We start from the raw sequence: 16,994 nt of genomic DNA, 5'->3' as shown, positions 1-16,994 counted from the left end.
GAAGAAAACCAATAAAATGACTCATATATGGCCTATTAAATCTAAATAATGAATTGTGAGTTCTGTTTTATTATATAGCCAACATGATCTCACTCACAATTTTAGGAATTCAAACAAAAGAATGCCATTTTGTTGGATTTGATAAAATCAGCAGAGAAATTGCAATTACTACCCCGTCTATCAACCTAACCTTAAGCATTTGTACAAATATGACATTGATCATTTTGACCCTTGTAAGTGGTCGCAAATATATAATACCTGGTGGATTTTAAGCTTTTTGAATAATGTCTATATAGTAAAATCAAACATGTATCACTTGAAATGTGTTTTTTTTCCCCTAAAAATTAATTTGAATATTTTGGGTTTCTTTTTTCATATAAAGGAATCTGAAAGCTTCTGGAATTACAGGCTATTATGATAAGGAATTCAGAAATAGGCATGCTATTAACTATAATATGTTCACAACAGAAAAGGTTACTAAAATAACATAGGCCACAGGTGATATTTGGGGTGGGGTGGGAGTATGTGTGTGTGTTTACATGTTTTACCTGCATGCCATGGAAGAGACACCAATTATATTAGTGAAATTTTATTCCAATTAATAGCAGTCGAAGGATTCAGTATTTTCAACCACCATGCCGCATAGAACATACAGAGTTCAAGTCATGTTCCGAATGATTTTAATCTTTAAAACAATTAAAAGGAATAAACCAGACAGTGAAGATGAATGAATGAATAAAACACTTGTTCCCAACTCCTGCAGAAAGGCCCATCCTTTAAATATCATGACCATACTTTGGCTTTGCATATTCAAAATGTGTTTTCAACAAAGACCACTGTAAAGAACTTGCTTTTTTACTCTGCTACTGAACATGGTAAGAACTGCTGATGGGACCTTTTGGATTTTTTTTATAGTTTGTAGCAAAAGCTAAATCTGTGATTGACTGTAAGATTGAAGCTACCTTTAAAAGATTTGCACTCGCTCAAAGATATCCACATCCACATCTCAGAAATGGCAGCAGAAATGGGCTCTGCAAATGAAAATTCATCTTCATTTTTACATACCACTCATGCAATGGACTGGAACTACTACAACTGGTGCACAGATTACCCCACTGCCCGTATCACATGGTCAACAATATCTATGATCTGTTTTTTCTTGGGTTTACCAGTCAATGTGTGGGTCCTACATGAGCTTCTGCCGAGGCAAAGACAAAAAGCCACCAGTGACTTCATCATGCTCAGTCTGGCTGTTATCAATCTGATTTTCACAGCACAGATCCCATTCTGTGTATTTAATTTCATGGCATGGCATAGTACGGAGCTACAAATTATTTTCGTCTTTATCTTCAACATAAGCGTGCAGGGTAGACCTCTGTTTATGGCTTACATTTGTTTGGATTGTTATGTTGCTGTGGTTTACCCCATAGAGTACAAAGCCAGTAGGAAACTCGCTGTAATTAAGAAGATAATCACAATAATAATGTATTTCATTATAGCGGGTTTTGGATTGCTTACGTGCACTATAACATGGTTATTTACAACTCCTTTTGTCGCCCTTCCTTTAATCATGGCACTACCAGTTATCTCCTTCTGTGACATTTCCATTCTTCGAGCCTTGAGAAAACCGGATCCAACAGGAAAGAACAAAATCCATCCACAGAAGAAACGAGCTCTTCACACCATCTTCAACAGCTTTATCATGACGTTTGTTGTCTATCTGCCACCAGCGATCATTTTCTCATTTGGAAACCTGTTGCCACTTGAAGAAACGGTGCGCTATTGTTGTATAACCCCGTATGGATATTGTTTTTCGACAGCTGGATGTATAATTATGCCTGTTCTATATCTGGTCAGTGTGGATAAGCTGGACATTTTTAAGAACTGTTGGAAGAAATGAACTCTTATCTACAATCATAAACAACGACATCTAAAGCTCATTGAACATCACAGAATTTCTTTTGCTTGTCTGAAAGTGCTGTTTCAGAATTCTAGTAATACTTCGGTAGTTGTCTTTGTAAATTCCTTAACTGCAAATTTTTCTGAAATAGACACAAGTTTACATCAACAGATGGAGTGTGTCATACAGTATACAGTGATTATTGAATATTTAGGGAGTAGCTCGGTTTCATAAAAACAATACCTTGGGTTTTTAGAGTCATGTGTGGTTTAATTGCACTACAGTTCTAAACTACGAACGGCTGTACTTTACTTCTTTCTCTTGGTCATATGTTAGTAAACAAAAGATGACAGGCTGTTGTAGGATACTAATCAATGATGGAAGCATAGTTACCGTATCCACCCTGAATTGGAATATTTTCCAATAACTACATATTTTATTCCTGTAATACCACAATTGTCAACAATAATAATTTTCAATTTATAATGAATGACACCTTTTGATCTATTTATAGTTACACTTAATGTTGTTCATCTGCAAATGTCCACAAAGTTCCTGTTATAACTTAAGTTGTAGCAGCTATAAATAGCATTTTAAAAAAATGCACCTTGCACTGTTACTTAAAAATCAGAAGAGTACTAAAGGCTTTCCCATAACAAAAATGCTGACACTGAAGATTCCTTTCATAAATGTTAAATAATAAATATCTGCTTACAGAAAGTTTCATCACATCAACAATTATCCTTTTTGCTTTGTTTAATAACAAAATATTTTGTTAATCTGTATATTAACCTTATATTACGTAGTGCATCTTTCATTTAATTAGCTGTTACTATAGAAACAATGTTATTTGCATCTGAAACTACTGTCAGGGCTGCAGTTGCCTTCTGATGAATTTGAATTTGAGAATTCAACAGCTCTGTGATATAAACCATTTTATTTTAAACTATTTAACTATTTACCCTTAAATTGTGTCCATGTTTGCTAGCAGGCTTGCTAATATTTGAGAAGCCTTTTTATTGTGTAATTAAAATAGATGAAGTTGACAAGCACTCTGGGTGTAACATTATATTTTACTATTCCATTCTGAAAAAGTTGTGAGTAAAGTAGCTTTGTATTTTAAGATTTTTGAATAAAATCTATACAGTAAAGCACAAACATATTGTTTGAATTTTTTTTCTTTAAAAAATACATTATTATGTATGTATATTAATTTGAATGCTGGAGTTTCTTTTTTTTTTCATATAAAGGAATTTGAAAACTTTCTGGCATTATGAGCTATTATGATAAACAATTCAGTACTAGATAAGCTATTAACCATAACATGTTGGCAACAGAAAAGGTTATTAAAAAAAATTGCCCACATTTTTCGAGAGGTGAAAATCAGGGGAAAATTACACATGTATACATATTTTAGTAGCATACCATGGGAAATATATCAGTGATTTTAGTGAAATTTACAGAGGTCAAGTCATGCCAAATGATTTTCAGCTTTAAAACAATTAAAATCAATAAAAACACAGGTTTCCCATCTGCTGCAAAAACACCCATCCTTTGTACAGTACATCATGACCATCCTAAGGCTTTGCATATTTTGAACATGATTTAAACAAAGTAGCAAAAAAAAAAAAAAAAAAAAAAAACATGAATTACTCTGCATCTGAATATAGCAAGATCTGCAGGCCGTGCTTATTTGGGTTTTCCAGCCAGTCTGTGGGTCCTACACGAGCTGCTGCAGGGGCAAAGACAATGAGTTACCAGTGACGTTGTAACAAGGGACACTGTCTACGGATTTATGTGCTGGAGGTTTAATTAATACAAAAATCAAGGTCAAGACACTCTGTGTCAATACCAAAAATAGTCTGTGGACAAAAACACTGTTTTTTTTTTTAAAAAAAAAACCAAAAAAAAAAACCAGTGGTTCCCCAGAACAAGGGGAAAAAGGGGGTTGATACCCCACCACACACTGGAATGGGGTGAGGCCAGGTAACTAGTAATGAGGGAGTTCTGGGCATACTTTGCACAGGGGAGGTGCCTGCTCCCATGTGATTGTTGCACTCAGGAACCTCCCAATCTCCTGGTTTATTCTATCCAGCTGGCCATTTGACTGTGGGTGGTATCCTGAGGAGAGATTGACACTGATGTTAAGACTTTTATAAAATGCTTGCCATACTCTGGAGGTAAAAAGGACCCCTCAGTCTGAGGTGATATTCTGGGAGGCCATAGAATCTGAAAACTTCTCTAACAAGGATCTTGGCAGTCTCAATGGCTGTGGGAATTTAGGTAGGGGTATGAGATGGCAAGCTTGAGAATCAGTCAATGAGGGTCATTATGGTCATGTGGCCTTGTCATTTGGTTAGGGCAGTAAGGAATTTGAGTGCTGTGTGGCACCAGGGTTGTTGAGGAATCGGGAGGGGGGAAAAGAAGACCTGTGGGCAGGTGTCATGAAGTTTGTTTTGAGGCATACATCAAGCAGGTGTTTGCATACATCTCTATAACCTGTTTCATGGTTTTCCCCACCAGAACCTATTCTCCACCAGTTTTTGTATACATTGAATGCTTGGGTGACCAGAGATCAACAATGCATGTACCCATGTATCCATGCAGATGGACCCTAGTAGCTGGACACTGTAGGTAGAGGGTGGTAGGTGGGTTTGCTGGATATCCTCTATAAATCTCCCATTGCACAGATGCTGCAAAACAAGACTCAGATTTTCTGTAGCTGATCTGGTCTGGGGGATCTAATAATCGAGAATGAGTATTTGCTTTGACATTGTTTGACCCTGGTCTGTAAGTGAGGGTGAATTGGAAGCATGTGAAAAATAGAGCCCACCAGGCTTGGTGTTGATTTAGCTTCTTGGTTGACTTGATGTACTCAAGATTTTTGTGATCTGTCATAATGATTAAGGGGTATTTTGCTCCTCTGAGCCACTGCTGCCATTCCTCCAGAGCTGCCTTGATGACTAGGAGTTCTCAGTTCCCCACATAATAGGAACAATTTAGCAGGGTAACCTTGATGTTGTGACAGGGTGGTTCTGACTCTCTCAGAGGCATCTACCACTACAATGAACTGGGTCTGGATGGCACAGGATGAGAGCCATTTTGAACATGCTTTTTAGGGCTTTGTTTGCTTGAGTTGCCTCAGGAATCCATTTTAGGGTTTTGGGCTTACCCTTTAAGAATGATGTTAGTGCTGTTTTTATGGTGCTAATCCCCCATATGAACCTCCTATAGAAAATGGCAAAGCCTAAGAAACATTGCAGCTCCTTAGTCATTTTGGGTGGAGGCCAGTTGGTTATCACTTCCTCTTTCTATTGGTCTACTCCCACCTCTTTCCCATCTAGGATATAAACTAGGAACTTGACCGTTTCTGATGAAATTCACATTTCTCAAGCTCGACATAAACGTCATTTTTAAGTTTCTGCAAGGCTGCTCATACCTGCATGATGTGTTCTTCTTTGGAACTAGAGTAGATCAGAATATTATTGATGATGTTTATCATGCCGGAATAGAGGAATTCTCTGAGAACCTCATTAATGAAGACCTGAAAAATCGATGGTGCATTAACTAGCCCAAAAAAAGGTGGTCTTCCACGTGTCTCCCTTCTTATACAAACTAGGTTATAGTCAGTACATGGATCAGGTTTGGTGAAAATCTTTGCCCCTTTTACCTCTTTGATGGAAGATGGGACGACATGTGCAACAGGAGACATGGAAGAGGCGAATAGAACCCTAGGCAAAGGCTTTTGATGGCTTCTCCACAGCTTTGGTCTCAGAAGAGAGAGAGTAGGTAAACTTGGCCCCTAGGGGGTGTAGCACCCTCCAAAGTTCAATGGAGCAGTTCCTGTTCCATGGACACCTCTGCAAAATCGGTGCAGGGTGCAGTGTGCAGGGTTTTCACCTTACTCTGAATCTCAGGCCTTTCTACATGGGTAGAAAGACATGGAAGAGACAGACAATTTTGAAAACAAGCTGAATTCCAGGCCAAAAGTTCACCACTTTTACAGGATATCATGGTGTCATGCATGGATAACTAAGGGGAGCCCAAGACAATCAGATTTTTTGGAATTTGGTGAGCATGAATGAGTTTTTGCATGCAACATGCCTGTGAACATCTGGAGGGGAATGGCGTGCCTGGTTACCTTCCCCCCTCCCAATGGTGAATGATCTTTGACTGAGCAGGCCTGTTAGGGGAACAAGAGTACTGTATCATCTTGGTCACTCTTTCTTCCAGGAAATTCCCAGCAGACTCAGGATCAACCAGAGTGGGAAAGAACTGGGACTCTGAACACCAAACAGATTTACTGGCAATGACATGAGTTTACTCTAAACATAAGGGTGATGTTTCTGCTCACATGGTTGAAGTTCTGATTTTCAGGTCTGAGAGCACACACAGCATGGAAATGTTCCCAAAGTAGAAACACAGGCTGTAACGTTTTCTATACTCTTATGCCCCGTGGGTATGCTGGTCTGAGCCACTTCCAGCAGTTCTGGTTCAGTGCCAAAAGTTGACAGTTTGACAACAGAGGTGCTGGGTCTGTGGACTCTAATCAGGTTGTCTGTCTGGATGGCTAACTGAATGAACTGGTTTAGACTTCAGAGTGTCATCCTTGCACAGTAGTTCGGATTGCAGGACATCATTAAGGCCTTGATGGAAAACTATTTTTAATGCTGGTTCATTCCACTTGCTTTCTGCAGCCTGAGTATGAAAGGTTAGAGCAAAGTTGGCAGTGGATTGTTTACCTTGTTTTAGCATGAAAAGTCTTTCTTCAGCATCTTTGCCCATTTCCAGGTGGTTAAACACTTCTTGGAATTCCTGAACAAAGTTGGCATATGAGTGATAGCACATTGCATAGGAAAACCCTTGCTTCATATGTTTCAGGAAGTGTGAGTGGAACTTGTAGTGAAGTCACATCCGGGTTGGTAGAAGTGGCCAGGTTACTCACTTGAGGGCCTGAATGTGGTGAAGCAGGTGGTCTTTTTTCCTCCTCCACTGGTCTGGAGGAGTTCTTCCATCATGTTGGCCATGTGCCAGAGACACTGTTCATGGTCACCAAGCAACTGACCCTGACAGTTTTAACTCGATACTGTGCACCTCTGCAGGATCCATGCAACACAAGAAAGCCTTCTGTAACAAGGGACTCAATGCTGAGATATGATATATTAGATATTAGATATGCAAGAGATGCTGAGTATGGCTCCATGTACTGGAGATTTTATTAATACAAAAAATCAAGGTCAAGACAATCGGGGTCAATACCAAAAATACACAGAATGCAAACAAATCCAAGTCAGAGGCTAATGTAGGGACAAAAACAATGTCAAAAATACCAGAGATCAAAGTCAGCAAACAGAGATCCGTGTGTACAAGGTCATCATACACACACACAATCACGATCCAAAAACACAGCTCAGACCTTACACAGTTGCAAGCAAATGCTAGAGTTTCACACCACAGCTAAAGTCCATGTGCCTTGTATACCTGTTACCCAGGAAATTAGCTGGGTAACCAAAGAAGTCAGTCAAAATTTAGGGAAGGGTGCCCTCTGGCGCTCTGGAGGGGAATTGCCTGGACTGGATGTCACAGACATCTTCATGAGCAGCCTGGTTATTATCTGACTTTCACAGCTCAGATCCCATTCTGTGTGGCTAATTTAATGGTATGGAAAATAAAGGGAGCTAAACATTGTTTTAGAATTTATCTATAGGTTAAGCCTCACTGGTAGATCTCTGTTTATGGCTTGCATTTGTTGGGACTGTTTGGTTTACGTTGCAGTGGTTTACCCCATTGTGCAAATTAGTAAGAAACTCATTGCAGTTAAAAAGGCAATTACAATAACAATATTTCACTATAGCTGCTGGTGGATAGGTTATATGCACTATACACTGGTTAATTACAACATGACATAATCTACAGGTTAAGCCTAAATTCTAGACCTCTCCTTATGGCTTGTATTTTGTGGGGAATGCCACCCCATAGTGTAGAAAATCAGCAAGAAACACATGGTAGTTAAGAAGGCAATCACAATAACAACCTGTTATTCACCATAGCATTTAATAGTGGCACTACCAGTAATCGCCTTCTATGATGTTTCCATACTTCAAGCCTTGAGAAAACCAGATCCAACAAGAAAGAATAACATCAATCCACAGGGAAAAAAACAAGATCTTCACACTACTATAACAGCAACATCCACCAATGAATGTGTCAGGGATGTGATGCAGCCTAGTGGGAAGCAGATTTACTGTTACCACCCAGAATTTGAATATTTTCCAATAACAACCCAATTGTTTTATTCCCCTTATACCAGAGCAATTCGCCAATGATTACATTTTTTTTATTAATGAATGATACATTGTACTTTTTAACTCATTTATAGTTACATTTAATGTAAACAATTGTATTGTATCCATGCTTGCTAGCAAGCAAGCTAATGTTTGAGAAGCCTTTTTTATTGTATAATTAAAACAGATCAGGTTTACTAGCGCACTAGTTGTAACAGTTGTTCCCCTTTATTTACAAATAGTTTATAATATTTATAATATTTATTAATAGTAGTCAGAGGATTCACTATCTTCAGCCATCATGCCATATGTCATAACAATAAAAAAGGAAATAAAATGCAGTTAGTGAAGGAGTGAATGTATGAATTAAACATGGGTTTCCCAATTCCTGCAGATTGGCCCATCCCTTGTATATTATGATCATACTATAGCTTTGCATATTCAAAATGTGAACATGATTTAAATAAGATCACAAAAAAAAAAAAACTTGATTTTTTTCCCCCTCTGTACCTGAACATAGCAGGACATGCAGATTGTGCCTTTTTTCCCCATAGTTTATAGCAAAAGCTAAATTTGTGATTGTGTGCTTGGAATTGCTTTTAATATTTTATTGCTTTCTCCATCAATCAGAGATAAACATCCACAACTCAGAAATGGCAGAAAATGAAAAGTTTTTATCATCTTCAAACAGCACTCAGGCAGGGGACTGGAACTACTACAACTGGTGCACAGATTACCCCACTGCCCCTGTTATCTGGTCAGCAGTATCTGGAATCTGTTTCCTCTTGGGATTTCCAGCCAGTCTGTGGGTCCTACACGAGCTCCTCCAGAGGCAAAGACAAAGATTCACCAGTGACATCTTCATGCTCAGCCTGGCAGTTATTGATCTGACTTTCACAGCTCATATCCCATTCTGTGTTTGTAATTTCATGATATGGCATATTAAGGAGCTACAAAATATTTTTCTCGTTATCTACAGCTTTAGCCTGAATAGTAGACCTCTGTTTATGGCTTGCATTTGTTGGGACTGTTATGTCGCTGTGGTTTACCCCATAGTGTACAAAACCAGTAAGAACCTCATTGGAGTTAAGAAGGCAATCACAATTACAATCTGTTTCTCTGCAGCAGTTTGTGGACTGGTTGTGTGCAATGTAATATGGTTGATTACAACTCCTTTAATGGCAATTCCTTTAATCATGGCACTACCAGTTATTGCCTTCTGTGATATTTCCATACTTCTAGCCTTGAGAAAACCAGATCCAACAGGAAAGAACAACATCCATCCACAGAAGAAACAAGCTCTTCAAACCATCTCTAACAGCTTCATCATGACATTCGTTGTCTATCTGCCACCATTGATCGTTTTCTTATTCGGAAAGCTGATGTTGCTTGGAGAAACAGAAACCTTTTGTTGTTCAGCCCCATATGGATTTAGTTTTTCGACAGCTGGATGTTTCATTATGCCTGTTCTGTATCTGGTCAATGTAGGTAAGCTAGATACTGTTAAAAACTGGTGGAAGAAATGAACTCTCGTCTACAATAATGACCAGTGATGTCTAGAGCTCATTGAGTGTCATTGTTTTGATTTAGTTTTCTTTTTAAATTTTTAAAGTACTTTTCCAAAGTTCTTGTAGAATTGAGTAGTTCTTCTTCAATATTCTGTTTCTTTAAGTTCCTGAAATGAACCATAAATTTACTTAGTATATATAAGTAAATATTTAGTATTTAGACAGTAGCTGTGTCTCACAAAAAAAAAAAAAAAAAAAAAACTTGCTTAGATAATTTTGAGTTATTTGTGCTTTAATAGTGCTACAATTCTACACGGTGAACAGTCGTGCTTCATTCTCTTTGTGACATCTTGGCAAATAATACACTTGGGGAAAAATAATCAATGATACTGTGGTGAGATGCGCCATCTTTTCCAATAACCACACACCCTGAAGTGTTTGCCAACTATTACTTGTTTTGAATTTATTAATGAACAACAATTTACTTTATATCAGTACTTTTATCCATTTAATGTTATGGAATGTCCATGAAACAAGTTAGTTCCTGTTATCTCATACTAAAACAGTCACTTTTACAAGCACATTAGTTGTAACTTTATATTTTACTCTACTATTGCATAAGAAAAAAAATGGGAGTGAAGTCACTTTCACTTTGTCTATCCTTAAACATCACCTATCAATTCAGCACTACTGATTTGAATAAAATCAATACAGTTAAACACAAACATGTATTGACTTTTTTTCATTCTTTTATCTTGAACAACTAACAACTTTATCCTAGTCTGGGTCATGGTATATTATATTTACTGCTAGATATTAATTTGAATCCTGAGCATGTTTTATACACAGGATCATGAAAGCCTTCTGGTATTATAGGCTACTATGATAAGGAATTCAGAAGTAGGTATTCTATTATTTATTTGTTCATGTGGAGAAGAGAAAATCAGTTTTGTTTTTGTTTTTTTTTTGGGGGGGGGGGGGGGGTATTTTAGTTTGTTTTCATGGCTCATAAAGTTTTGTCTGTTTTGAATGAATAGAAGGAATTGAATTGGAATCCATCTTGTCAGTATTTTTTAAAGACTGCATGTGCACTTGTCTGTAAAGATTACAGTAGAAATACCCATGACCAATTGCTTCCCAATTGCAATTCCAATCATTAACTAGGGTTGCAGTTTTATCTGTCTATTGCTTTTTGAACAACAGATATTGTCACAAAACAGCTTTACCGAAATTCAAGGAAATAAACATTTTAATTCTAATTAATATTATGCATGTATTGTATGTGGTCATAGATTTACTTACATGAAGCCTCATTATAAATAAATAAATGTAATTTTTTGTTAAAAACATCAAATACAAAGAATATTTGTTTTTCAATATAAGCAATCAACTGCCAAAGATTTACATATTCACCTGTAGTGTCTTGCCTTAAGGGTTCTAAATCAAATTGTTATAACATTACTAGTAAATTATCAATGAAATAGTTTTGAAAGAAAAGGCACATATAGTCCTAAATTTTATTAATCCATAACATTACAGTGAATCATAATTCTGATCATATGTTTTTGTATTTAAATGAGCTTACATTCAACTTGTTTGTTTTTCCAGGTTTGGACAGGGACATTCAATAATGTGGTATTTGACCATCAGATTTGTGACTAACACCTGGGTTGCACCACAGACCATTCCATTTGCATGATGTGATTTTGCCTTCTGAGAATGCATATTTCCCCTCCAAACTTTTCCATCTTTACATCTTCAGGACATAATTAAAATTGAATCAGCAAAGAAACACACTTTATCTGGTTTAATAGGGGTGTAACGATACACTCATATTCACTTTGATTCAGTTCAAGTCTAAGAATATTTTGAACAAATTGTGAGTGTGTGAGGCAGCAGAGATGACGATAGTTGCAGTGAATGCTTTTATTAAAAATAAAGACTGGCAAAGTTTCAAGAATATGTTGACTAGGGATGTAACTGCAAATTAATACATTTTTCACAGTGAACAGATGGACACATATACAGATACTATGGAAGGTTTTTACTTTGGCAGTTCGGTGTCCTTAAAATCCATGAACACACATATGGCACAGAGTAGAATTTTGTAAGTGATGGGACAGGAAGTTTCAGAAACAGAAACTAGGCCTCCCTTACTTTTAAGCGTCTTGCTCTGCTCCAACATTTTTGCTTACTTCTTTAAAAAAAAAATAACAACAAAGTCAGTTGCCTTTTTTCACCATTGCCAAGGTGCATGAGCAAATGTGACTGTAGCATGCAATGATTTCTATTTACCAGGTGGTCATCATGGAAATGAGCCAAACATATTTTTTGGAATGCAAGTAACAGATAAAGTATGATCATTCATTAAACTTATTTTATTATTATTTTATTTTTATGAAAAGAAAAAAAAACTGCAGAGGTGCTTTATAAATCAATTTCCTGGAGTGCAGGCACTAAATCTGAGAGGGGCTGGATCATGTTCCAGAATGATTTAGCACAAACTAAATGCTGGCATTACCACAACTAAATTATTGGTCATTTTCAGATAACAGATATCCAAATATATAGTAATATGAGTCATAATGAATAAAGCTTAGTGCATAATGAATAAGCCATATATACTGTAAATCTGTAAATTGGACTTCATGAAATGAAGACCATAATTCATCCTTAATATGTGAACCTTAAAATAAAGTATTGCCCACAGCTGGCTACTCTGTTTGGAGTTTCATGGATGCCACTACACAGCTTTTTAACCAAGGATGAACTCACAAAAAAGGGGAGGGACTAAAAAGCCAATGGTTATAACCACTCGTAAGTGAGAGTTTTAGAAACTGTCTGAGTGAGTGTTCAGTCTCACCATCAGGTAAGTTGAAAAATGAATTGAAATCAAATTAATGAAATGAAATTCATGTTTCTGAGAGAGTATCTTAACCTCCATGCTTGTTTAACAGAGCTCTGCCAAATCTAAGCTTGGTCTGCAGGCATGGAATCCTCACTCCTGAATGGGTCATCGTTGCCGGATAACTCCCCTTTCATTAACTGCCAGAAGTATTTCGGGTTTTCAGTACTCTGGATGGTGCTATCTGCTGTCTGTTTCACACTAGGTCTTCCAATTACTTTATTAGTGCTAAGCGATCTGCATAAGAGGTCACGTCAAAATATGTCCAATGAACTTTTTATGATAAACACGACTGTTATTAATCTGGCTTACTTAGGTGTGATTCCTTTCAGTATCTTGAATAGTTTGTTGTGGCAATATAAGCCATTTGAGTGCATTGACAGTATCATGGATGCCTTTACTTTGTGTACCAGACCTCTCTTTATGGCTTGTATATGTGTGGATTGTTATTTTGCTGTGGTTCATCCCATAGCATACAGGACCAATAAGAAAAGCATTATTAGAAAGGCAGCATCTATTATCGTATGGCTAAGCACAATTTGTTTCATTTCACACAAATGCTCTGAAATGTATGTATACCCACCTCCTTTAAACTCTGCTCCTTTGATAATCTCACTGCCAATTATCACTTTCTGTGATATTACCATATTTCAAGTGCTAAAAAAGGCAGATCCAACCAAAAAAAACATCCATCCACAGAAGAAGCGAGCCCTTCACACTATCTTCAACAGCCTAGTGATGACGTCTATTGTCTACATTCCACCAGTAGTCATTTTCTCATTTGCAGACCTGATCCCACTGAGCAGAGAGAAGTATGATTGTACGGTTGCTGTCTTTGGATTTTTGTTCTCCATGAGCGGATGTGTCATCATGCCTGTTCTGTACCTGGACACTATGGGTAAGCTTGACAATTTAAAGAACTCACTGAAAAAGTATATTTGTATCTGATACAGAATCGCAACACATCCACTGTTTGCACCCATCACACCCATCAAACAGTTTGCAAATTCTCATCTGAATGCTTGGGAAAATGTTGCCATGATAATATCTGCTTTGTTTGAGAATTATTCATGAGATGAACCTGGACTTTTATTTCTTTACCGGGTGTCTCAATGGGCTGTATTCAGTTTCATCAATATTAATGCAAAAGTCAAATCAAAGTTGACTTACGCAGATGTTTAAGTTAAATTACATGCATGTAGTTCACATCTCCATGGCTGTCGTTTTTTTTAATTTATTTATTTATTTTTTTCTTGAGTAGAAACAGCATATTCTCCAATGTTTCTATAAGATGTCAACTGCTACTCAACATAAAAAAAATAAATAAATAAAAAGTCTAATATGCTGATGAAGAAGAATAATAGATATAGAGAAGATGGCATGCACTGAAATAAAGAAAATATTTATACTAGGTGCCACCACAATCTACTGATGCCATGAGATATTAAATCAGGATGTGTGTGCTGGATGTATTCTATTTTATCACACCTTTAATTTACTCCTTACTACATGCATATAACTCAACTCCGAATATGATTAATATTTTGACTGGAGCCACAATGCATCTTTCTGGATTGTCAAAATGACTTCAAATCAAAGAAGGAGATCATTTGTTGTCAGCACCTGCCTAACGCTGACTCATAATTCTGTACCCACCATTTTTTCTGGATTGTAGTGAGATTGAGTGCATTCAAATATTTCTCTGAGTTATGATAGAATTGTGTAATCACATTTGACTAGCAAAGTTGTGTAAATGACCAACACCTATGTTGCTCCATAATTTATGCCAAAAAAAAAAATCATGGATGAGGAGAAACTGACCCAAAGCCAATCTAAAGTCTTTTGAATAGACTTTATTGGCGAAGCAGCAGTAATGTGTGAAGTTGAAATTAAAATACAAAATTGTATTTCTATTTAAAATAAAATGTACGTTTATAATGTTTGAATCTGTGAATAAGGATAACTGTTGAGTAAAATAATGACTGTAAATAATTGCTTGATATGTAATTTGGGAAATAAATATTGTCTTTAAAATAAATTGTCTTTGGTTTTTTTGGTTCTCATAGGAAAAAAAAATCTATCCCTCACTTCCTACAATAGCAAACTTGTGATAAACATCCTCTAGCCCTTCATTAGATGAGTTGGATTGGATTTTTTTTTTTTGCACTGTTCTCAACATAACAGTGATCGTCTGCTATTTAAAAACCAGCAATGCTGCTTCATCTCATGCACCCATTCCAGCACAAAATTCAAGACACCACTATGCTGTTGTTACTGCTATGATGAAAACAGTCCAGCCTAAAAGAATATCGGGCCAGTAATGTCCTATTCAAATTCAGTTACATTACATCTGTATACAGTTTGTCACAAAGCAGCTTTACAGAAATCTGGATGTAGATTTAAATCCTTAATGAGCAGGACTAGCAGTGAGAGGCAACACTAGCAGTGAAAAAATGATATGAGGAAGAAACCTTGAAAGAAACCCATCTTCTTCTGTGCAGTACTGGGATTAGAAATCATTACAGACTGTATAGTCATATAGAGGATTTGTTGAAAAGAAGAGAATTTGCTCCTAAGAAGTATAAGCCTACAGCAGCGAGGTTATACTATCCACAGCAGCAATGTGGAAGCTATTTTAAGTTCTGTCTACAAGATAAAGGGTGAGCAGCAAACTATAATATAACAACGGTTGGCTACAGGCAGTAATTGCACACCTACAGAGTGTGTTTGTATTGTAAGTATATCTTTAAAAATGCCCAGTGAATATAGTACCTGTGACAAGGGTAAGATCCAGACCTTGGTAAATGCTAGTGCGAGAGAATTGATTTAAATGATGGCAAGAATACTTCAAACAAACTAGAAGTAACAAGACTAGAAGGCCAAAATCTGACAAACCTAACCTAAGGTTATACTTAGGTAAGTGAATGTCTCTTCTGCAGCTGGGATACTGAAGTTCTGGATGATTCTCCTGTAGAAGTTGTTCAAACCTCGGGAATTACTCAAGCTCTCTGATGATCTTGGGGCATGGGCTTCCAAATAAGGGAGGAAAGAACAGTTAAATGGAATTGACATTTTTCTGCCTTCATACACACCTTGTGCTCCAGGAACTTTGTCATCACTATCCTCATGTGACTTACATTTTCCACTAGATTTGACAAAGACACCACTATATCATATATAAAGACTACAACAGGTTTGTGGAACATGTCAGGGAAGACAGTAACAAAGGACTGGACCACTGACAAGGCATCAGTTAATTCATAAGACATTACCAGTTACTCAAATTACTCTGTGATTGGAACCACTGCTTTTTATGACGTGGGTTGGTTGATGGCACAGTCCAAGGATCAATGGGAGGGGCACCTATCTTGTACCACCAAGGAATGTTATTCCCATGGAATCTCTATGGAGATAAAAGCACACTGAAACTGGATTCAGCGGTCCTCGCACTTTCCCAGGGACCAGTTCCCTGCAGGTTTGGAAATTTTAGGTTTTTTTTTTTTTTAAAACAGGGTACTCCAAAGACTACAGAATGCTCTGGTAAATCATAAAACATTCATGCCTATGCCTTAATACTATGCAATTTATACATTTGTCTTCCTAGATTGTTTGCTCCTAGACCCTTGGCAAGATTTGGGGACATCCATATGCACCTTGCCTGAGCAGATGAGGCTGGCAACTGTATAAGGGCCTGGTATTTTAAGTGCTACTCTATAAAGCTAGTATTCCTTTAACATGAGACGAATTACTTTCCAAATAAAAACAGATAGACAAAAGAGCAATAAAGAAAGCCTGATCATTTATTATTACATTTTGATATGTCACCAAGCCTTCGATGTACCTAACATGTACCTGTTACCATGCAATGATTATTACAGTACAGTTGCCCAAGCTACTCTGAGCTGCAAATATCTGAAGAAATATGATATGGCATCCAATTGACTTTTAACTGAGATGAATTATGATCCTATTTTAACCATGATAAACTCACAAATAGGCCATAATAAGCATGCCAACTTTGTTAGACATATTTCAGTCTCACCACCAGGTTATTCAACATTGACCTTGAAGTAATATCTCTTGCATGATCAATTTCTCCTTAGGTTCTTATGGGAGTCTTACACTACTTTGAAGTGAAGTGTTCACCAGTAAACCTGCCTTTTATTCATTTATGGTCAAATAAAAAGATAGTTGCAGGTAAAAGACTTTGGCAGGGATACCTGCCTAATTTGATTAAGAATGAACTCATTGAAAAGGGGCTGGACTAGAACACTAACAGGCACAAGCACTTGTAGGTGAGGGTTGTAAGAACTGCCGCACTTGCTGGACGGATTTCATTCAATCAATCAGGTAAACGAAACTTTTAACCTTTACATATGTTATATAATGTCGATATA

General features: G+C 37.0%; 3 protein-coding genes across 3 annotated transcripts in view; 2 read left to right on the top strand and 1 right to left on the bottom strand.

Moving 5' to 3' along the window:
- adcy2a (adenylate cyclase 2a) overlaps positions 1-16,994 on the bottom strand; it is a 182,313-nt gene that overhangs the window by 107,733 nt on the left and 57,586 nt on the right. The gene's annotated exons all lie outside the window — the stretch shown is intronic.
- LOC128321251 (uncharacterized) lies at positions 270-2,913 on the top strand. The gene has a single exon (XM_053241923.1). It carries the CDS (start codon positions 1,013-1,015, stop codon positions 1,898-1,900), a length of 888 nt encoding a protein of 295 aa, XP_053097898.1. The 5' UTR covers positions 270-1,012; the 3' UTR covers positions 1,901-2,913.
- On the top strand, positions 7,216-9,910 carry LOC128321334 (lysophosphatidic acid receptor 6-like). Its single transcript, XM_053241929.1, has one exon. It carries the CDS (start codon positions 8,838-8,840, stop codon positions 9,708-9,710), a length of 873 nt encoding a protein of 290 aa, XP_053097904.1. The 5' UTR covers positions 7,216-8,837; the 3' UTR covers positions 9,711-9,910.

The sequence above is a fragment of the Pangasianodon hypophthalmus genome, chromosome 1 (assembly GCF_027358585.1).
Source record: "Pangasianodon hypophthalmus isolate fPanHyp1 chromosome 1, fPanHyp1.pri, whole genome shotgun sequence".
NCBI classification, from domain to species: Eukaryota; Metazoa; Chordata; class Actinopteri; order Siluriformes; family Pangasiidae; genus Pangasianodon; species Pangasianodon hypophthalmus.
Note: the sequence above shows the minus strand (reverse complement) of the source record. Positions and strands in the feature narration are given on the sequence as shown.

Excerpts from the sequence above, each read along its gene's own strand:
- LOC128321251 (XM_053241923.1), top strand. The coding sequence starts at position 1,013 with ATGGCAGCAGAAATGGGCTCTGCAAATGAAAATTCATCTTCATTTTTA.
- LOC128321334 (XM_053241929.1), top strand. The coding sequence starts at position 8,838 with ATGGCAGAAAATGAAAAGTTTTTATCATCTTCAAACAGCACTCAGGCA.